At 57.4% G+C, this 21,822-nt stretch overlaps 2 protein-coding genes across 6 annotated transcripts in view; both read right to left on the bottom strand.

Moving 5' to 3' along the window:
* Positions 1-101: 101 nt before the first annotated feature.
* SRF (serum response factor) lies at positions 102-14,493 on the bottom strand. 4 transcript variants are annotated; one of them, XM_055816423.1, is made up of 8 exons: positions 13,928-14,492; positions 12,574-12,840; positions 6,989-7,250; positions 6,466-6,645; positions 4,671-4,790; positions 3,769-3,960; positions 3,163-3,239; positions 102-2,905 (listed from the first exon to the last, which is right to left on the bottom strand). In XM_055816423.1, the coding sequence occupies exons 1-8, from the start codon at positions 14,375-14,377 to the stop codon at positions 2,810-2,812; spliced, it is 1,644 nt and encodes a 547-aa protein (XP_055672398.1). In that variant the 5' UTR covers positions 14,378-14,492; the 3' UTR covers positions 102-2,809. The 4 variants fall into 4 exon arrangements, with proteins under 4 accessions (XP_055672398.1, XP_055672400.1, XP_055672399.1 ...); XM_055816425.1 differs by lacking the exon at positions 3,769-3,960 and having other exon boundaries at positions 13,928-14,493; XM_055816424.1 differs by lacking the exon at positions 6,466-6,645 and having other exon boundaries at positions 13,928-14,489.
* Positions 14,494-20,827: 6,334 nt separating this feature from the next.
* PTK7 (protein tyrosine kinase 7 (inactive)) overlaps positions 20,828-21,822 on the bottom strand; it is a 38,573-nt gene continuing 37,578 nt past the window's right edge. For both annotated transcript variants that reach the window (XM_055816070.1, XM_013303347.3), the window contains exon 20: positions 20,828-21,682. In XM_055816070.1, the coding sequence (XP_055672045.1) occupies positions 21,522-21,682 (161 nt within the window). In that variant the 3' untranslated portion in view covers positions 20,828-21,521. The remainder of the gene's footprint in view (positions 21,683-21,822) is intronic.

The raw sequence follows: 21,822 nt of genomic DNA, 5'->3' as shown, positions 1-21,822 counted from the left end.
CCCAGTACACAAGCAGGTACAGGCATCTGCCTTTGATCCCTATTCATTGGCCCTAAGGCATTGTGCAATTCCCTCCCACAAAGCATGGCCAAGATCCCAAATCTGTGCACAAAATGGTAACATTTATTGAAAGAGTAAATTTTTTTTAATACAAAAGAAAGCTCTGTACATAGTACTGTGATTACTTCCACATCCTTCCAGAAACACAACCCTGGAAACTGGAGGGGAAAAAAAAAAATAATCCCACACACACTTATGCGTACACACGCACACGCACACACACACACACAACCCTCAAACCAGTAAAATGAACTAAAAATGTCACCGCACAATAAATGCCATTTCATCCCTGATACACAAGTGTTCTTACAAGTCTGCACTTAAATAAAATACACCATTAGCGTTTAACCAGCAGTTGCCTTTGGAGAGCCAGGGAGGGGATGCAGCCAGGCACCCTGCAGCAGCAGGGGCACTGCTGCCATCCTGGCCCAACAGCTCTGCTCTGCAGTGCTAGCATAAGCAAAGCAGAGCAAAGCCAGGCCACAGTGATGTGCTGGGGCAAAGGACAATGCAAACCCCATCCTTCACCCCAGATGAACTCCTAGATACCCAGCCTTGTTTTGGAAACATCATTGAGCATTTTTGTACACCTCGCCGCTGGGCATGGCACAGCATTCCCAAGTGCTACAAGCTGCAGGGTACGCATCACTCAGAGCAAGGATACCAAGGGGAGGCAGCACACAACATCACTCTCACCAGGTGTACCACCCCAGTCCCCATAAGCCCTTCCCAGGCTGTTCTGGGACCTCTCTGCACAGCATACTTGGAGGGGACCCTGTCCATGTCCATGCACTAAGGAACCACTGTAGAGGGGGAACTACATCACCAGCTAGGAGTCCAGGGGATGCAACCTGCACAGTGAGCAGGGATCAGTCACTGCCAGCCACTTGCCGCCCAGGGAGGAGCAGGGATGCCCATATCCCTTCGGGAGTCACAGGTAGCACTGCTCCACACCGGAGCAGCAACAGAGCAGTTGCAGGTCCCAGGACCAGAGGTGAACAGGGCAGCCATCAGAAAACTCAGCCCATCTCTGGCTCCCAGGCACACATAGCACCTTGCTCCTGAGGGATGAGTTTCCCCACTTCTAGAGACCAGCCACTGCTTCACTTGCCTTCTGCCCATTAAGCCCAAAGTGATGGGTACGGAGTCCTCAGTACAGGCAAGTGGGAAACAAGCATCCCACTCGGCTCAGCTTGATTCCTGGCACACGCTGGTGGGTACAGAGCACAGCTTAAACGCTAATGCTGAGGGAACATGTCCAAGGTTACAATACAAACTCAAAAGCAAGGCCCCTTTCCTGCCTCCATGCCCACCCACCCCTCTCCCATCCCCCTGGTACAAACCCCATGAAAACTGTACAGGAGCCAAACTTTTATTCCTTAAAGAATTACATAAATACTGAGTTTAACACTTAGAAAAATAAAGTCATTTCTTTTTTTTTTTTTTCCTTTTTTTTTTTTTTCCAAGGCTTCTTTTGTCTTTAACTTAAAAAAAAAAAGTTACAGTAGCTGCTTCTTTCCCTAAAGATTAAGCAGCTTCTCTCACTTGCTCACACTCCCTCCAGGGACAGGGCTAGGTAGCAGAGCCATTCACAGCCAACTCCCATGCAGGACCAAACATGCTCCAGCCCTTCTCTCCCAGCCTTGCTGAGCCTGCACAGCCATCACTGCTGCTCCTCTACAGCCCAGGATGGCCAGCAGGTCACCCTGGTGCTCAGAGGGAGAGCCTGCCACCTGCCCAGCAGCCCAGTGCCCCATGGGCTCTTCCCTTTGACACTTTAGTTGTTTCTTCACCTTGCATCAGACACAGAAATTTAGAAAGCACTGGCTAGAGCTGCAGAGGGGGATGTGGGAAAGACCCAGTCATATTCCCCTGGGTGTGCGAAGTCCACAAGCAGTGGAAGGGCTAGAAGAGAGTGTGGGGCTGGGCCAGCCACAGAGCCTCCCAGGAGCTCTCCAGGGGATCGTTGTGCTCCTGGGCATCCACCAACCACCTCAGCTGTGCAAAGGCAGGCGCCAGGGCAGAGCCAGCCAGACTGCAAACCTGCTAGGTGGCCCAGCAGGGAGGCACTGAGGGCAGAGGGCTCACTGTAGTGCATACAAGGGGGACGGGGCAGCTTGCCACAAGCTGTGCCCTGCCCTCCAGAGGGAGGGCGCACGGGCCCAACTGGAGGTGCACATGCAAGCTGGCCACTCTGCCCTGTCCAGAGCCCAGGGCCAGTTGCTGTGGCCAGGACCCGTCACCCCCCCCAAAGGCACATTGCTGAGGCCAGCAGCACAGCTCTGTCCCACTCTGCTCTGAGCTGTGCCCACCATAGGATGGCTCTGGATCTGAGCAGAGCCCCATGCAGAGCAAACACTTGTGGGCAAGGTGATTCGGAGTGCCCAGGAGCCAGGGCATCCTGCTGGGAACAGCCCACAGTATTTATTTACAGCACAGAGCAATCCTCCCCTCAAGAGACAAATTTCTTTGGCTGGCGTGAGACAAGCACAGCTATCGCAGCAACCAAATGCTCCCAAGCCCTGCATGGCCCCAGCACAGCTCCACCCCAGGTGAGTCCTGCGCCCCAATGCGCATCCTGTGTGTATGTGTGTGTGGGTGCATGTGTGTGTGTGTGCATGTGTGGATGAAGGAAACGTGAAAAGGCAACAATAAATAACTGGTGCAGTCTGTATGAGAAGGAATTGCCACCAGCCCCGGCACTGGTGTGACAAGCCAGGGACAGCACAAGGCCAGCAACAGAGGCCTCTCAGTCACTCTTGGCGTTGTGTGAGGTGTCCAAGTTGACCACCTGCAGCTCCGTCAGGCTGCTACCACTGCTGCTCTGCTGCCCGATGACAGCCATCTACAGAGAAAAGGGAGGAGGAAGCACTGGGGGACAGCATGCCCTGAGACCGTGGGCACCAGCAGCTAGGGTGACACTGTCCTTTCTGGGCACCTGTCCGAGGAGGGCAAGACTTCCTCACCCAAGGGTGGCTGGCACAGACAGCCTTCCTGGACTCAAGGACTGGCCCCACCCAAGGGCCCAGGTCTGCCCAGACCCACAAAGGATGTGGGGGCAGGGGCAGAGCAAGGTCACCCCCTGAACACATCTGTGCCTACCTGGTGAAGCTGGACAGCTGAGACTGGGATCTGAACAGTGCCTGATGGGGCTGTCAGGAAAACCTGGGGGACACCACCTGCCACAGAGAGAGAGCATAAATGACACCATCCCTTAAACAGTGCTACCCCATGGGTCCTCTCCCTAAGCTCCACGGAGCTTCACAAGGATGAAGGTACCCGTTTGCATGCATGGAGGCATCCCAGGAGCAAGCCCCATGTGCTAGTTTTCCAAGTGCTGGGAGAAGCAGGCACAAGCCTTCAATCCAAGTCTTGCCTGCATGGCTTCATGCTGCTTTGCCCCCTCGTGCAACCACATGTCCTCTCCAGAGTCTCCTAGCTCCCTCCACTGCCTGCCCCATATGCTACCCATCTCAGCAACCTTCACATTTTTTCCCCAGCAAATGGATCGAGCAATCCTTTGCAAAGGAGAATGGCCGGATCTAAAAGTGCGCATCAAGCATCACCCTTGCCAGGCCTTTGTACAGCCACAAGGACTGCTTAGAAGAAAATTTTCTGAAATTAATATACAGCATAAATACATGCAAGATGAGAAAAATTAGGGTATCAGAGCACTTAAGGGAGCACTGACCCAGACAACTGCCTTACCCTGATCCTGGACCTGGCCGTGGGACACCTGCATCGCTGAGGGCGCCTGTGAGAAAGCGTTGAGGACTGCAAGTCCACCGTCCGCAAGGCCAGATGTGGGCGCATACATCACCGCATGTGGGCTGGGGTACATCATGTGGCCACCCACAGTGGTTGGCACAGACGATGTCATGATGGTCGCTGGGAGGGTCACTGGCACCAGGACAGACTACATGTGAGCCACATAAAAGGACTCTGCTACACTCACATGCTTGCTCAGCACCCCTCCCTTAGCCACTGTTGGCATACTGTCCCGAAGCAGCAGGTACGTGGAGATACCAATCTGGTTCTCCCAAACTCTTGGTGAAAAGCCCCAGGGAACAGGCAAGAGAGGTCAAACCTCTCCTTTCATGTGTAAGTACGAGAAGGCACAAAAGCATGGTAGCCAAATATCCCAGGACTGAATTCAACCCGAGATTCAAGTTTCCTGATAAAGCTTTAATAAAGCTGTTGAACTGGATTCAGCCTGCATCCAGGCACCTGAACTCAAGATTTCACTGACAACAGAGGTGTCCTCTGCACATACAGTAGAAAACTCAAGCAGATGTGAGCCAGTGCCTTGTGCCAAGGACAATGTTGGCCAAGAAACCATCTGAGAACTGGGCAACCTGTTCCCAGCTCCATGCTGCAAGTAAGAGCAGATGATGTAAGGCACCCCATGGACAGCAGCATCTACCTAGATATAAAGTAGCACAGGAGCTGGTAACAGGGATAAATACACCTGGGAAACAGTCAGAAAGACTGTAAGAGAGTTGGTCTGATGAAAGATCCTGGCCAGAGAGCAGGCGTGAAGTCTGTTGGTGTGAACTGTTACCAGCAGTGGTCAGGAAAACAGAACATGGTTACCATAATGTCCCAATTACCTGTTCCGCTGGAAGAGGTCTGGGTAAGGTCAGTGCTGCTGTCACTAGAGGGAGACGTTTGCTGCGGTGCCTGGTGCACCTGGATCGCCTGGACTGGGACCTGCTGAGCCATCGTGCCTCCTGGGGAAAGAGAGGAGCCCGTGAGCCCCTGGCTCAGCAGGGATACAGACACTCGGGGCCACATGCAAGTTCCCCAGCCCTCCCCTGGACCACGCACAGCTCCACAGCGTGGCTCTGCACTGCACTGGGGAAGGCTAGCCAAAAGCAGCACGTGGCAGAAACCAGACCCTGCCCCGAAGAGCAAGCCAAAACCTGCGCTTTCCTGGCACACAGGGGCCGAGGAGGAGTTAGCTGGCCTGCAGGGCTCCAGAGAGAAAAGGAAAGGCCACAGCAGCTTTTGCCCAGCTCCCAGGCATGGCTCAGGAATGTCTGGGGCCCTCCTCACCATTCCCTGGCTCCACCAAGACACAGCACAAATGGCGATGGGAGCTGAGGGTCCAGCGCATGTACCCCAGCACTGCCAGTGCTCAGCCAGCCCCACAAGGATCATCTCACTGCACCAAGCAGAACTGTGAGAGCCCAAATGCCTAGGCCAGCTGGGCCCTGCTGCCTGCACACTCTGGAGTCCAGCTCCATCCTCCCCAGGGCACTTTGGGAACAGCTATCTTGCCTACTTTGTGATCTCAAGGCCATCACAGTGCCCTGCACAGGGATCAGATACCACTGGGCTGCAAGGTGTGAATCCCAGAGCTGCAGAGGCACAGCTCCACAGCCTCCAGCCCAGCCCACTCGCTGCTTCAGCTCCCGAGATGAGGCTCAGCACAGAAAGCTCCCCTCCAGCTCAGGTCCTGTCTCTGGAGGGAAGAGCGTGAGATGCCAGAGAGCAGGAATCACCATCCATCTTGCTCAGACTGGGCATCTCCCACTCTCCACACCAGAGACCCACCCCGTTACTGCCATAGCTCCTCCAGATCACAAGGGAAATCCAGTCACCTTGCATGGGATCATGCTGTCTGCCAGGGCCCGTGGGAGCCATAAAGGCTCCAAGAAACCATGCAGGCTATCAGACCCATTGACTAGCGCACAAACAGGCAAGACACTAAAGATATACTGTCTCACTCTCAGTGCTGGTCCTCAGGTTGACAGCTGTCCACAAAGGAGAGCCTAGAGCCTAGCCCTGCTCTGAAACTCCAGCCAGGAGCATGTCCAGCCCCAGTACAACACTGGAGAGCCTCAACTCAGTGCAACAAGAAATTCCTACAAAAGGACAATGCACACAAGGCAGCACAGCAGCACCACTTCCTCCTCTGCCCTGGGTCTCTTAACCTAACCTCTGCACTGTGGTTCAGTGACTGACTGCAGATTTAAACACAAAAGCAAGGGCAGCTGCTCAGAGCCAAATGCCAGCACGCAGGAAACATCCAGTGGGCATCCGAGACCCTGTGGTCTCCTTCCATCAGCCCTCCTAGCAGCACAGTTCAGCCCTCAGCACAGCTGCACCAGAGATCTGTCTCCTCTGCATTTGCCAGCCACAGGGCAAACCCTGGGGCAGGACACTGACAACCCACAGCTTCCCCTGGTCTGTACCCCCCAGGATGCTGCTTCTGCCTCAGTCAAGCATTCTCTGCCCTGTCTTCCCATCTCTCCCCTACAGCCACAGCCAGGGTGCCTTGTGCTCTGCCTCCTCTGCGCTCCCACCTCAGCTGGGGGGGTCAGCTCTCTGGCCAGGACCAGGACCCCCCCAGACACCTCAAACCCCCCACCTCAAGGAAGTGGAGGAGAAGCGAGTGCTGACCTGTCAGCGACACGATCTGCCCTCCAGCTCTGGCAGGGAAGCGGAAGACTGTCTGTTGTGCCTGCGGCAGCTGTCCAGCCATACCCGTGACCACCTGGCCCTGCTGGCTGGAAAGAGTCAGGGAGTGCGGCTGTAACTGAGTGAGAGGAATGGTAGGGGTCCCCGGAGAAAGGGAAGCACCTGCCAAAAGGAGGGAGAAAGAAAGGCTTTGTCACCACCAGCTCTTTTCACTCCCTCCAGGCTTCTCGGTGCTGCCCTGGGGTCCCAGCTCAGCTCCCTGCCACTGTGCCCTTCCCAGCAGCAGGGCCAGCTAGCAGCACTCTAAAGAAACAGCCACTATATGACCCTTCTCCAGCCACTAGCCTGGCTGGGCTTGAGTAAGGAATACCAGCCAGGTTTACCCTACAGCAGCAACCACTCTGCTTCCTCCTGCCACTAGGTCTCCTCTCCTACAGAGAGGGCAGCAACACACCCCAGGTGCAAAGACAGACGGATGCAGTCCTCAGCCCCTAAAGGCACTGACCTGACATGAGAGTGAAGCCGGTGGGTATTGGCATGAGGCCCCCAGATGTCACTGCACTGGCTCCAGTAGTCTTCAGCACTGTCCCGTTGGCACTGGTGACGGCATTGGGGCTGATGCTGGCAGACACTGGCGCCAGGTAATTAGTGATGGGGAATGACGGGCCACTGCTGACCTGCATGGAGGTCGAGGTGGTGGGGGCTGTCTGGATGGTGGATGTTGTCCCCGGCAGGTTGGTGACAGTGAACGCTGGTTTCAGTGCGTCCTAGGGAAGGAGAGATTGTGACAGCTTAGTCCAGCCCTTGGACCTGGTCAACATCTGCCTGTGAGACCAAGCCGGGCTCCGTAGGTTGCATCCCCACACTAAACCATGTCCTGATAGCCTGCTGCCAGCGCATGGAGCAGAGCCAGGGTAGCAGGGAGGAGTAGCTCGTACAAACACGAGGAGACTGTGCCCAATAATGCAGCACGAGGAGAGCTGGAGAGAGCTCAGCATAAGCCTTGGATACAAGCCCAGGGCCACACAGGTCCCCTTAGAGACTTCCCTGAAAGACACCAGGGGATGAAGCAACCCCTTCCCCTCCCCAGGAGTCCCGATAGCCTCCAAGAAGAAAACAGCATCTTTCTGGCACACAACAGGCAAAAGCAGTCCTTGCAGGGACAGACATAAAGGCAAACACACTGTCTCCTGTCAGGAACACACACACCACTTCCCGTATGGCAGGAAGCACATGGCCAAGAACAAGCAGAGAACTGGCTCTTAAAGGCAGCTGCACACCAAAAGCAGCAAGGGAGAGGGGAGTAAGGCCTGCCCCATACACCAGGGACATCCAAACCAACCCTGCCTGCTGCTCTGGCAGGCCCTGGGAAACACCTCCACAAATCTGCTGGAGCAAAGGGGTTGTAGAGAATCCAGCCAGAGGAAGCACCCATTTGCCAGTCCACTAGCAAGGGCCAAATACTTCTGAGGGACCCTATGCGTCAGCTACAGCCAGCATGCGCTGTCCCAACAAGGAGCATCAGAGCTCTGTGTCCATCTGAGGACAGCATCACCAGGAGGAACAGTGCCCAGTGCTAGGCCAAGGCCATCCCAGGAGGCTGCCTCCTCAGCCTGGCAACAAGGGACGAACGCATATGCCAGGCTGCAGGACACTTACAGCCCAGTTTCCACAGCCACAAAGCATGCGGCTGGACCTGGACAGGCTTGGATCTGCAGGAACCAACCAAGCTGGAACCCTGCTGTCCCAGCAGTCATACTTCACCTAGCATGCCCCCTTCCCCCAAACCCCCTTTTGGGTACCCAGGGTCTCCACGGCTTCTCTCCTGTCCTGCTCACCTAGCCAAGAGTAGACTGCAAATACACTGCTCTACAGGAGACTGTGCCACAAGGGACCTGCTGTCCCCATGCCCTGCCATGGTTGCCAGTGTGCCTGGGAAGAGTTAAGGCTGCCACACTCCCACCCCTCCCGCTGCAGGCTGGTGGGCCCAGCTCTCCCACGTGCTAAGCCTTGTTCCCAGCTTGTCAAGCTGCCAGGAATGAGGAATTCACAGCTCAACGAACAGCTAAAAAAGGGAAGGCAACCCATTTTGGATTGGGGGAGCCAATCCCGGGCACTCAGCTGTGCCCCAGGGCCTGGGGAGGGACGTTGCTCTCCACCTTGGCACGACGGTCCCCGAAATCCAAATTAGAAGAGGCACATGATAACAGTGGAGCCCAGCAAAGGCACTTTCCATTAGCTCAACCAAACTCCTGCCATCTCACACAGAACATGGAGGCTGTAGGTGCCCTCCCCACGTGGTGACAGGGCAGAGCTCCCACCAGCCCATGGGAACCATAGCAGAGCAGGGTGGGTCCCATTCCCAGCTGGAAAAGCTGGACTCTCCCATCCCCAGGTGTACATCTCCTGAAGCTGTACACCCCTGAGATACAGCCCCCCAAGCAGCCAGGGCACTTAGCATCCCCCCACACTCCATGCTCTCAGGGTTGGAGGGGGCACTCCAAAAGATTCACAGCACCCTACTCAATGGGATTCCCAGGACTCCCTGGAAGCACAAGGCCAAACCTCAGGCTGATCAGAGCATCAAAGGTGCTCGGGAGGGATGGGGTGCCAGTAGACTCAAACCATACACACCCCATCTCTGCCCTCCCTACTCTGCTAGAGGTGGGACTTACATTCCTCCCATCTTTGTTGTGGTTCTCTTGGGCTGCAGCAATAGCTCCCAGCACAGAGAGCGCGCTGGGAGAGACTCTGGGGTTGGACACCCACTGCCTTCTCCCCACACCTGTCTGGGATGCCTCAGAGTCCCTGGACACCTTGGCACTCCCCAGCACCCTGTAAAGCCCAGACTACACGCATGAGGCCAGCCCTCAACAGGAGCAAAGCCATGGGTCACCTTCAGCAGAGATTACCTAAGGTGCCAGGTACAAGCCCTGAGGCAGCACAGCAGCCCTGAAGGCCCTTCTGGATCCAGCCATGCATCCATTCCCCACCACAGCTCATTGCAAAATTCAGTTTGCAGAGCAGTGCCTGGGGAATCAACACACAGCAGAGAGGTGCAGCATAGCAGCACAAGGTGCCTGCACAGTTCCACACCACTGTGCACACTCAGTAAATGCTATACAGCATGAGTGGACCACAGGGCATGCATGGCCCAGGCCATTGGATGCCCATCCTGGACTGTAATAGAGTCTGGGGGACAGAAACTATCCCACTCCACAATTACTGGGGGCTGCCTGGGACAACACCGTTCAGCATGGCACAGACCCTGCCCCAGCCAAAACTATTACATGGATGTTGCAGGACAACTGGCCTTGGAAGTACCTGGGAAATCCCAAAGTGGTCTCCAACACCTGGTCTGCATTCCAGATGGGGCAGGAAGTCCCACCCTTACCCTCACCCTAAAAAGAGATGACCACATCAGTGCTACTCCCATGCTCTCACTCCAATCTAGAGCCCCTGAGCACCCTCCAAATTCCTCTGCCCCACACCACCACCCCCAGGAGATTACACGAGGACACTGTTTCCTTCAGGACTGACAAAAGATCAGAAAGGTCAACACACAACAATATCATTGTGAAAATACAGCTGTTATCTTGAAAGTACAGCGTGCCCCAGTCCCAGCCATAGCTTGAGCTCATCTCCATGGCAGGGAGTTTGGGTTTGGCACAGAAGGATCTTGTAGCTGCTTCTGGCTGTAGTGCAAAGGAATACCAGCAGGCTGCTAACTGCAGGTTAACTGCCTAGCTGCATTGCTGCCCACTGTGCTGCAGCAGCTGAACACAAGCAGGTTTTGTCCATACAGAGATCCAGAAAGCAGAGTTCTCAGGAAGGCTACAACTCTCTGCCCAACTCTCCCAGACCATCCTATGTGGCTGGACCCGACAGTCCAGGCACTTAATTTCCTGCCACCTCCTCCAATGAGGCAGCCGTAACCCAGCCCTGCATACCACCCACCTCTCAGCAAGGATGCCAGCCTCCTGCCATGGCCCACCCACAGGCTCCCTTCACCCTCAGAGGTCTGCTCAGTCTATCCGAATTGGGCCGACCTCTGCCAGCACATCAAACCAGGCTCCCAGCCCTGCAGAAGGCACAGCAGGACTGGGAAAAGTCAGGGTGGGACTGTCCCCAGCTCCAGGGCTTGCCAAGGCCCAGAACCCTCAGCAGGCCAGAGGGGAGTTTAGCCAGAATGTCAAGCAGCAGACAGGGCTGCAGCCAAATGCACTGCACACATCACTGCTTGTGTACCGAGACGGAGCTTGCAGGTTTGCAGAGAAGTTGAGAAATTGTGCTAAGAAGATCTCCTCTGCAGAGTAACTGCACCCCAAAAGCACACTTCCTTTGGGGCCACCTAGCAGTATTTTCAGGGAAAAATCTTACAGGCCATGATGTGAACAAGTTCCCCCAGGGACAGGTCAGCTGCCATGCACAGCGCTTCCTACACCTCCAAATCACTCCAGGCACAGGTAATTTGCCTCATTACAGGATGCCCACAGGACTTGCCTTTTCACCCAGGAGAAGGCCAAGAGACAAGTCCTTACAAACACAAGCTGCTCAAAGGAGAAACTGCTGGTGATAAAGGGCTCCTTGGCCTACTGGAAAGGTCTGCCACAGCTCACACTAGGGAATTGGAGGCACCCATGGGAGTCACAGCAGACTGGGACAGCCAGGGCTGTTGTTGGGCTCCCATCAGCAGGAAGCCTTCCCAGGGACTCTTCTGGGCTCCAACAGAGAGCTCTCTGGCCAGCAACACCTTGGCCCATCACAGCTCCTCTGCCTAAAGGGATCTCTGGGACGGCTGATATTTCTCAGGGCACTGCAGCGATAAGTTTTTGCTTGGTAAAGCACTGCACACACATGGGGAAGAGGGCACAGAGGAATCACGGCTGCCACATACCCAGTGGCACCATGACCAGAACTGTTGCACTGCCACAGGGCACAAACACGCAGCTGAACACCCCTGCAGCCCCAGGCAACACACTGGGCATGCCTCAGGGCTGCACCCACTGCCTTTGGGATTACAACACTGAGATCTCAAACACCCTTCCCTCCAGGTTTTGTCTGCTTAACACTTAGTGACTACTGTATGGCAAGGATGCTGCTGTGGCTCGCACACAGGCAGGTGGAGGGCTCCTAGAGCAAGGCTCATCTGGAAGGATGCTTTGGCAGCAAACATGGCACCCCTGCCACGGGCACAGGTACAGCAGAGCTGCAGCAACCCACAGCACCCAACGGCACTTCACACAAGCCTGGCAAGCTGTGGGCAAGACCCCCAGCACAGCACATCGCCCCAGCCTTGCAGCACAAGCTCTCCTGCCTCCCATCTCCAAGCGGACCTGAGCACCAGCCCGCAGAGGAAGCAGCAGGGACACAGAAGCCAGCTTTCTTGCAGCAGCTCCGAGGAACAGCACCAGTGGGTGCAGGGACAAGACATGACCCTTCCAGCAGAAAAAGGCCGTTGCTTGACTCTGTGCCCATGGGCAGGCCCTCTGTAGTGCCCTGGGCGAGAGGCCACAAGTAACACAGGCAGGCAAGGGCCAGCGCCTGCGGGGACACCGGGCAGGGAGCAGAAATGGTTGGTCCAGCCAAATGTTTCCATTCCCCATGTCCTCCCTGCCCCCTTCCAAAACAGCACCAAAGCAAGAGACAGCTGCAGCTTATAAGGAATGTGAGGGGCCCTGCCAGGGACTCTGGCGAGGGAAACCAGGCCTTATAAGGCCATGGAGGCAGAATCAAATTTTTATCAATGAGCGCAAGAACATGGAGACGCCTGGGGAGAGATAACAGCACTGAGAGCTGGCCAGGGGGGTGGGCTGGGCCAGCAGGGAGCCCCGCTGCAAAGGCCAGGGCCAGGACACCTGCCACCCACTTCCCTCCCTCTTCAAATCACTGCTACCGCGCGCCAAGGGAAGGAGTCAGCCCCAAGAGGCCACAGCATGAGCTAGCTGGAGTCACAGCAAAAGAGGAACCCATCCTCTGCTTCCCAAGCTGCTCATCAAGGAAGGCTGGGGATGCTCAGTGCTCCCAGCACAGCCTGTGCCCCCCCAATCCCAGGGTGCCCGGGCATGTGGCTGAACACAGGAACGTTACCTTGGTCTCCCCGCTGCTGTCTGACTCTGACACCTGGTAGGTGAGGTCAGTCTCCTCAAAGCCCGTGGCACTCATGCGCTGGTCGGTTGTCGGGTCTGAGCGTGGGGGCGAGTCTGGGGAGTTGAGGCACGTCTGGATTAACGCCTTCCCCGTCTCACTGGTGATCATGGGTTGCAGCTTCCGTGTGGCAAACGTGTACACATGGCCTGTTTCACTGGCCACCAGCAGTAGGACTTGCGTGCCAGTCAGCGTGGAGAGCTCGTAGGCCTGCCAGCAGCACAAGGGAAGAACAGGGAGTCACAGACAGCACAGACATACAAGAGTGCAGGACGAGAGTCCCGGCCATGTCCCTGTGCTCCCAGCATAGCCCTCCTTGTGGTCACGCCAGCTCCAGCTCCTTATCACCCCAGAGGAGCCATGACATCTAAAACCAACTCAAAATTAGTTCCCTGCAGGTCGAACTGCCCCACACTGCGTGCCCACCCCCTTTACATGCCAAGAGGCCACAGGAAAAGAGCGGTCCCCTCAGGAGAATAGCTTAAGGACATGGGGACACTGACTGTCCCCATTCTGGAAATCCCACCTGCTCCTCCAGACATGTCTGGATGCCTCCTCCCCGCCTTCCACCGTGTAAGGGGATGCTACTCAGCTCAGGGGTCTCCGCTACATCTTTCACCTCACCAGCAGGGCAGCCAGGCCGGGACCCAGACTCCGCTCTCAGCCTCCCCAGCCCCGAGCACGGCTGCACCCCAGCACCGCCACAGCGAGGCCACCACCCCCATCGCCGGCCTAAGGGCTGGGACGGCCCCCCTCAGCGGGGCCCACGGACGAGACGCCCCGTTCCGCACCCCGGGGCGCACGCGGAGCACCCGCAGCCATCCCCGCAGCAGCCAAGTGCGCACAAAGACCCCCGAGCCCCTCATCGCCCTCTGCAAAAGGGCTCCGGCCTCCGGCGGCTCTGAACCGGCCGGCACACGGCGTGGGACCCCGGCGGGGCGAGGCGGCCTGGTTGTGCCCCGGGACCGGCGCCAGCACCCGGCAGCGACCCGCAGAGAGCTGCCCCGGCGGCTCCGGCCGAGGGTCGGAGGCTGCACCGGGACGGGCCTCCCTCGGCGCACCCCGACATTCACCGGCCCCAGGCTGCGCGGCCGCCCTTCCCGCTCGGGGCCCGGCCCGGAGCCCCTCCGGAGCCTCCCGCTGAGCCCCCCGGAAGGGGCCGGGCCGCGGCCCCGCCGCCCCGGGAAGCCGCCGCCGTTTCCGGGCGCGGCCCCGCCGCCCCAGGGCCGGGGCTCCCTCCCGGCCGCCGACAGGTGGGTGTCAGCCGGCACCCGCGGCCGCCTCCCCGGGGCCGCACCTTCTTCATGATGCCGGTCTTCCTCTTGCTGAAGGTGGTGTAGCGCCGCAGCTTGTTGTCGATGAACTCCATCTTGATCTTCACCCGGCCCCGCGTCTTCTTCCCGGGCTTGGCGCCGCTCACCGCCCCGCCGCCCCCACCGACGCCGCCGCTGTACGCGGCCGCCGCCGCTCCCGCCGCGGGCCCCGCCGCCGCCGCCGCCGCCTCGGCCAGGCCACGCTTCACGCCGCGCCGCTCGCCGCCCAGCTCCTCCTCCTCCGCCGACTCCGAGTCGCCCTCGCTGCCGCTGTACAGCACCTCCCGCTCCAGGCGGCCCCCGGGCGGCCCCGCCGCCGCCGCCGCCGCCCCGCCGCCGTTCGCCCCACGCGGCACCGGCGACCGGCCCAGCCCTGAGCCGCGGGCCAGCGCGGCGGCGGCGCCGTTCCCGGCCCCGGCCTGGCTCGGCAACATCGCGGCGGCGAGCGCGGGTCGGGTCGGGTCAGGCCGGCCCCGCCATGGCCCCGCCGCCCGCTCCGCGCTCACGGCCCTGCTCCGCCGCCGCCCCCGCCGCGCCGCGCCGCCCCCATATAAAGCGATACAATGTTGCCTTTTATGGCGAAGGCGCTCCTTATATGGGGCGAGCCGGCGCCCCGCCGGGAGGCGCTACCCCATTGGCTGGCGGCCGCCAAGCGCCGGCGCCCATTGGTCGGCGGCTGGCGTTTGATTTGCATACGTTCCGACTGCGTTCGCGTCACTGCCAGCTTGAACCACGCAGGGAGGCTCTTAAAGGAGCAGCGCGCCGCGTTGACGGAGACCGAGACGGGACGGGTGGCGGGGGCCGCGCCACCCGGCCGTCCCGCGGCGGCACGGAGCGGATCGGGCTGAGGCGCCTGCTCTTCCCGCCTTTGCTCCCCTGTTGCCACCACGAGTCCCAGCCACTCGTGTCCTCGTAGCGGACGCACCACGTGGCCGAGACCACCCGCCTGGCCGGCCTCGAGATGCGGTGGGGAAGGGCTCCGCGCCCCGCCACGCCTGCCCGCCTCTCAGCCGTGCCGCCGGGACTTGCTCCCGGTGATTCTCCGCTCCCGCACCCCACTGCTGCCCGCTGGCCTCTGGTGGCTGCAGGGTGTGCCCGGGGCCAGGAGGGGAGGCACTGGGGGGCTGGGTGCCACAGGAACGCTCAGGGGCGCGGGGCTGGGCCGGACACACGCGTTGCCCAAGCAGGGGTTGGCCGCTGGTCAGCAGCAAAAGGGTCCCTCCCTGTTCGGCAGGACGGGCACAGTTACACTGACTCTGCAGGAGGAGGGAGCGGGGTCCTGCACCGCAGCCATGCGTGGGTGGGACAGAGACCTACCTGTAAGCTGCTCCCTGAGTGCATAACTGGGCTGGTCCCAACACATGGACCCAGACCCGGCCCAGCTCTGCAGCTCAGAGGGTCCCTGGCAGGCGGCACAGGCTACGGCCTCCGCTCGGGTGCAGACCCGGAGCTCCGCAGCAGAGGATAACAGCCCATGCAGGGAGGACAGCCAGGTGCAAGGCAGGCTGCAAGAGTGCAGGAGGGACCACAGAACCCCAAAGCTCACAGCTAGGAGCACAGGCAGAGCCACATCCTGGGCTGACAAAGGGGCTCTCCCACACCCTGTCCTACAAACAGGAGCTGTGACCCAGGGCGAGACCTCACTTCTGCCAGCACTGGCCCAGCCGCAGACCCATTTTGCCTCCTGGGCGCCCCACGGAGGGTTCTGCAGCTTGCACAAGCTCTTTCCATATCTGCCTCATCACTCAGAGGACATGCACGCTTGCCACCAGCCATCACAGCTGTCTCCCACTCTCTAGGGCCAACTTCCTACAGAGCAAGGGAGTAACTGCAAAACTAAACACCCCCCTCACTGCCACTGCCACCTCCCCCTCCTCCCAGCCAGCCATGCTCCTCTAGTGAGCACACATGCCATTTATAGCTCCCAGCAGGGCTGCTGGGACTCACATGCCTCCCATCACATGCCCTAGCCACCCTCTCTTCGAGCTGAGCGCAAACTACACCTGGCACAGGTGAGATGGAGGCCCTGCCATGTCATGCCAGGCTGAGGAAGGGTCAGCAAGACCCTCTGCATGGCTGGAGGCACTGCTTACGCTGAGAGCAACTGGCATGTGGATCTGACAGCCACAGCCAGGCTGGTCTTCCTGGTCAGCACAAGTGTGCAACCATCACAGGTACCCCAGGACTGGGGTTCCTCTTGCCCACGAAGCTGCTGCACGTTCCCTCTTTCCCCTGGGGCTTTTGCTCACAGGGCCATGCGGAGGCCTTCTGCTTGCTGGACTGCAAGAGAAGCTGTGCTGGCAAAAGGTGAGAGGAGTGGGCTCATTTGGGGCTGGCTCACCCCTTCTGCTGCCACCCTCTCCCTCCCTAGCCTTATCTCAGGGATGCCTTTCAAGATGCTTGGTCTACTTGTGTGCTGAATAGGACCAGACCATCAGCCTGCCTCTGAGCTTCCTGGGATGCTAATCTCTCACCAAGGTGGCCAGACACACAGGGTAGAGCTGAGCCCTGCCCTCAGGCCACTATCACCCACAGGACACAAGTTACTGGCCATGTTGGGCCTCCCTCACCAAACCAGCCCCAGCGGCAATCAAAAGCAGCTTAAACCAGCTTTTTGCACACCTGACAGTCCCATTTTGTTTTCAGGGTTGTTCTCATTTACAACCCCCCAGTCATAACATACACATTTCTAACCCTCTTCTTATACAGCTGTGTGCACAGCACTTGCCACCATACCATGAAAGCCCCTTACCTGATTACCCTTGAGGATCCTTCCAGACAAGCTGCTGCCTGTGCCAGCTCCACTGTAGCATGGACCCTGCTGCCAGTTGCCCCCAGCATCACCCCAGCCCTCCATGTCCCCTTTGCAATCTTCCTCCAGGCAATTGCAATAAGCCAGCTCTTCATCCATTGTTTCAACTATTAAACCATTAAACACCCTCTGCACTCAATGCTGGGATCATGATGGCTTCCATCCTGTTACTGCAGGTCTTCTTGCCATTGATACTTCAGCTGCTTTTTTGACTGCTGTTGAGTACAGGTAAATGCTCTTTTTTAACAGTCAAATCCCTTCTATGAGCAGTAACAACTAGACTGGAGGTACTGCTGCACATGTAAAATGGATTTAAGGCCTTTATTAACATGCTTTTTTTGGTCAGCAGAGGGGTGCTTCTGCCCTTTGTACCAGGAGGCAGCACGAGTGGGGCTGCTCCACGTGGGGGGGGGGACTAGCCAGCATCTCAGGGTGACCCTATGCCCTCACCAACAGGTATAATCCCACAGCACCTGAGCAGAGCAAAGTGTTGGTAACAGGGTCTATCCACAGAGCAAGTGATGAACCCAGTCCGATACCTGGTCAGGTGATAGGGCCAAAATCAGGGCTGGATAATAAGGTTACAATAGATATGCAGAAGACAGAGCTAGAGCCAAGACCAAAACAGAACACCTGCAAGATTAGTCAAAACGAAAGTAAAAACCCAGGCTTGAGCTTAAATGCAGCTCAAGAGGGTGGGAGGTCCCAGGTAAAGCTGCTCAGGACCATTAAGGCCCATTAGTTCCCCCACAGGTGCCTGACAGAGCTGCACAAGAGCCATGGGGCAGCAGGTGAAATCAGAGCAAACCAAAAAAGCGCTTCTTCAAGCCACATAAGGGATCTGTGCGCTTAGTGTCCTGGGATGCTCAAAGCATGCGTAAGTGCAAGGGGAAACTGGATAACTTTCTGGCAAGAAAAAATATCAAGGACTACTGGAAATGCCTGGTTTGGAGGTCCTTATGCTTTAGGGACTTGTAGCTGGGACAGTGCATACCTGCTTGCTACTCTCTTACACTGCTCAGTAAATGTTTGATTTTGGCCACAGCTGTTGGCCCACTAGGTGGACCTTTACTCTGAGAGAGCCATGCTGTTTTTTCTGGCCCTGGATACCACAGGTTGTGGTCCTTTTCCAAGATTTTTTTTTTTCCCCACATGTTCCTTCTATTTGGGCTGAGGCGATTGGAACCCACCCCTCTCAAATGTCCATGTCCTCTCTCATTCTCCTGCTGGGGCTCTGCTTTCCTCCACCACTCTTAGCCAGGACTGTATTGGTCCAGCCTAGTCTTTCCACTTAGTTTGACCAACATCTGTCCTGTTCTCAGGGATACAGAACTTTTCATGACATCGCTCCCAAAAATAGAAAATCTCAACCCTGGTCTTCCTGTATCCTTTGGGTCTGGAGTTTGTCTTAGCTTTGGTGCCTTTCCATTTTGGTGCTTCCCTGTAGTCAGCAGGTCTTGACTGCATGGTAAACAGGCACTCAAGTCCCCAGGATGTGTTGGAGTAAAGCCAAGCACTCAATCCTGATGCTGCTCACGGAGCCAGCCCACTGCAGCCACATCATTCCCTCCAAGTACACAGGTACACCTGCATGCATGAAGTTGGCAGAGCACAGATGTTACTCCAGAAGTCCTTGGCATCTCTCTCTATTCTCTAGCAGTGGCATCACAGAGATGCTGCTTGGCTAGGCCACCAGGAGGGATGGCGGCTGGCTCCACAGCCAGCCCACCCGGGAGCATTCTGAGCAAGCACAGCAACAGCCCTGCCACTCCGCCTGCCATGTCCAACACAGGGCAGCAAGGTGAGAGGACAAGGGATCATTAATTCTGTCTGATATGCAGGTAGCCTTCACCTGGGGCAGAGACTCGAGGTCACTTGCTGGCCTGTCCGTCAGCTGATGCTGTAGAACTGCCTGTACCTGCCCCTCACCTCCTGGCCAGCCTCTGAGGAAGAGCACCAATGACCAGGATGGAGTGGGAAACCTCTGCTGGGTGACCAGACATGATGCTGCAGCGTAGGAATGCTGGTCCAGCTAGAAGGACCCAGTGACAGGCTCTGATATGATCTATCCACAAATGCTCAAGGAAGCAGCTGCAGAACCAGCTGGGACTATTTCTGGGGCAAGATGTGCTCTAGAAGTAAATACTACAGGGACACGCAGGCAAGACAAGACATATTCGTTAGTGACTCGGCTGCAGGAATCAGCCCACAGTGCATAGCCATCCTGTCTGAAATGTAGGGCAGCAGGCAGGAAAGTCCACAGGAATGAGATGGATGGGAGAGATGGAACAAAAGGACATGAATAAAACAGCAAACACATGTGAGACATCATTTGCAAGTTGGAGACCATGATATGTAGCAGTGCTAGCGCACTTGCATGTTTCAAAAGGGTTGCATACATGCTGGGAAGAACAGTGAGGAGTGGCAAGAGGAACATGGAGCTGTGAAGGGGAGAGAAGGCACATCTGAAGACCTCTGTCCATAACAGCTGCTCCCAGCGTGCACGATGCCACCAGCCCCAGGCTGTGGCCAGGCCATCTGGAGAAGGGTCATGGAGGCAGCAAGGGTGCAGGGTGGCAATAACCTGCTGCCAAGCCCACTATGAGAAGTAACACCAGGTCTGGGGAGGAGAGAGGGGCCCAACAGCCAGCCACAGCCACATCTCAGCTCACCAAGAGGCCTTGGCCAGGGGACTCCACAGCTCCTAGCTGCAAGACATCACAGCTGTTTGGGGAAGGGACAAACACTTCTGATAACTCTGCTCTACAGTCAGCAAACTTGCTTGCCCCTAGACAGGCCCAGCTGACCCTGTTCCCAAGCCTCAGACCAAATCTGAGCTGAAAGCCAGCTAGCATTCCAAGAAAATAGCCCTCTTCACTCTCCAGCATCTCCACAGCCTCTCCGGGTAGCAGATGTGGATCCTGGACATTTCTGGCCCATCCCTGCTTATAGCAGAGCAAACCAGATAAGGTTGTTTGGGGGCGTATCTAGTTGATGGTTGAGCATCTCTGAAGATGGAGATCCCACAGCTTCTCCAGGACTGTCTCAGACCTTTACCACCCTTGGGGAGAAGCATTTTTCCCGATATCCATTAAGAATTTCCATCGTGCAGCTTGTCCCCGACCTCAAGTCCACCCCCTGTAGGCCTTCTGGAAGAGCTCAAGATCTTTCTTTATAGTCCTCCAACCCTGAGCTGTGCAGCAAGTGAAACTGCTGGTCTGCAGCTTGGCCAAACCCAGCATCCCACGCTAGCTCCGAGGGAAAAGCCCTGCCTCATCATGGCTTGGCTCGTCTGCATGCTGGGGGGCCTGGGGCCCACCCCTCCATCCCCAAGGAGAGACTGCCAGGACCCTGCCATTGCTCAAGGCCACTGGCACAGGGGAAGAGGGCTATGGTCCACATGTGACAGCAGCAGTCCCTCCTGTATTCCCATGCAGGCCTGGCCCCATGAGCTCCTCAGTGCTGTAAGCAGCATCAGCTGAAATCTCCCATGTGAAAACACAACCCTGCGCAGCTGCCTCAGGCCACAGGGGTGGGTGCACAAACCCAACCACACTGGAGACAAGTTGCTACAAAAGCTTGCTTGGCTACCTGAACTGGGGGGAGCCTGTCAATGTGTCCATAATCAGTTGCTTGCAGGGAGTCTGAAAGGGACATCTTGGCACACACGTCCCTCTGAGACAGCAACCCATGACTGCCTAGAGCAGGGGTCCTCAAACTTTTTAAACAGGGGGCCAGCGCGTGGATGAAGTGGCAGGAGGTCGTCTGCGGCTGCTTGGTTTCCCTCCCCAACCCTCGGCAGGGGGGTTCTGTAAATACGTATCCGGCCCCCGGGCCGTAGTTTGAGGACCCCTGGCCTAGAGGGACAGTAAGTGCTGAGGCAAAGCACCCCTTGGGGCATGGCAGGCTGGGAATGGCATCTCTGATCTAGTTGGGAAGGGGGAAAATGCATTAAACTAAACGAAGGAGACATGCCTGAGGAACTGGCCTCCAACCCTTCCCAGGAACCATGTGGAGGAAAACAGTTAAAACAGCCATCTGAGAGCAGCATCTCACAAAGACCAAAAAAACCTAACAAAAAAAGCGCCTTCTTTATTATTGAGAGCAGCACACAAAAACCCAACAAAACCCAACCCTTCTTGGCTGTGGTACTCTCCACTCAAGCAAACAAACTAACCCACTCTAGGCTGCATTCCAGTAACAGAAATACTATGGTAAGGAGGAGTCAGCGCTCTGGAAGAATAGGGAGAGGGGGCTCTGTCGTACAAAAAAAGGCACAGGGTAGTTGGGAAAGGTAGTGAGCTCCTTCATATGCCAGGCACTTTGTGTTCCTGCTGGCTGGCCTGTACCCATGGGGTATGGGGGAGGCAGGCATGCCTAGCACAGATGGACGGAGAGAGGCCGGGCCAGGCTGGCAGATAATGCAAGTGGCGAGGGGGGATGGAGAGCCTGGTGCTGGAGCCCAGCTCTCGGTGGGTGAGGGGGAGCCGTGCTCCATCCACACCAGCAGCCCAAGGGGGCCGGGCTGGGCAGGTGGAGACCAAGAGGCAGCAAGGGCTGTCTTTGGGGACCCATGGAGGAGAGGGGTGGGGGGTCTGGGGTACACTGGCTTGTGCTTTGAGTCCAGCAGCCACTGGTGCCGAGCTGCTCACTGGCGCATCAGGGTCAGGCTCAGCAAGGGGCCACAGGAATGCCAGGGGCTCCCCCGGGCACCTCCAGACCCCCGTCCACCCTGCCACGTCCTTCCCCAGTAAGAGCCAGGATGCTCAGGCTTTGCTGTCAGCTGGGCTGTCCCCCAGGGCAGTGGCGAGCTCACTGAAGGAGGGTCGATCCTTAGGGCTGGGGGCCCAGCAGCGCTGCATCAGCTTGAGAAGGCGGGAAGGGCAGCCCTCGGGGTGCGGGAGCTTCGTCTTTCCCGATTGCAGACCTGGCACAAAAGCAAAGCCCAAAGGGCCGTTGGGAAGAGGTATGATCCTTTCCGTGAGGCACAAGGAGGGCAGCATCTCTCCACATGGGCTGGAACAGCCTCCCCAGCCAGACCAGCACCATGTCAAGAGGGGGGGAACG

The sequence above is a fragment of the Falco peregrinus genome, chromosome 11 (assembly GCF_023634155.1).
Source record: "Falco peregrinus isolate bFalPer1 chromosome 11, bFalPer1.pri, whole genome shotgun sequence".
NCBI lineage: Eukaryota > Metazoa > Chordata > Aves > Falconiformes > Falconidae > Falco > Falco peregrinus.
This window is presented reverse-complemented; position numbering and strand designations above follow the sequence as displayed.

Bases quoted from the DNA above. Each gene is read 5' to 3' on its own strand.
- SRF (XM_055816423.1), bottom strand. From the start codon at position 14,377: ATGTTGCCGAGCCAGGCCGGGGCCGGGAACGGCGCCGCCGCCGCGCTG. The intron at 7,251-12,573 runs GTAACGTTCCTG...CTCCTTCCCTAG, and splicing joins ACAGCAGCGGGGAGACCAAG to GACGCACTGAAACCAGCGTT. The intron at 2,906-3,162 runs GTAGGCACAGAT...TTTTCTCTGTAG, and splicing joins CAGCTGTCCAGCTTCACCAG to ATGGCTGTCATCGGGCAGCA.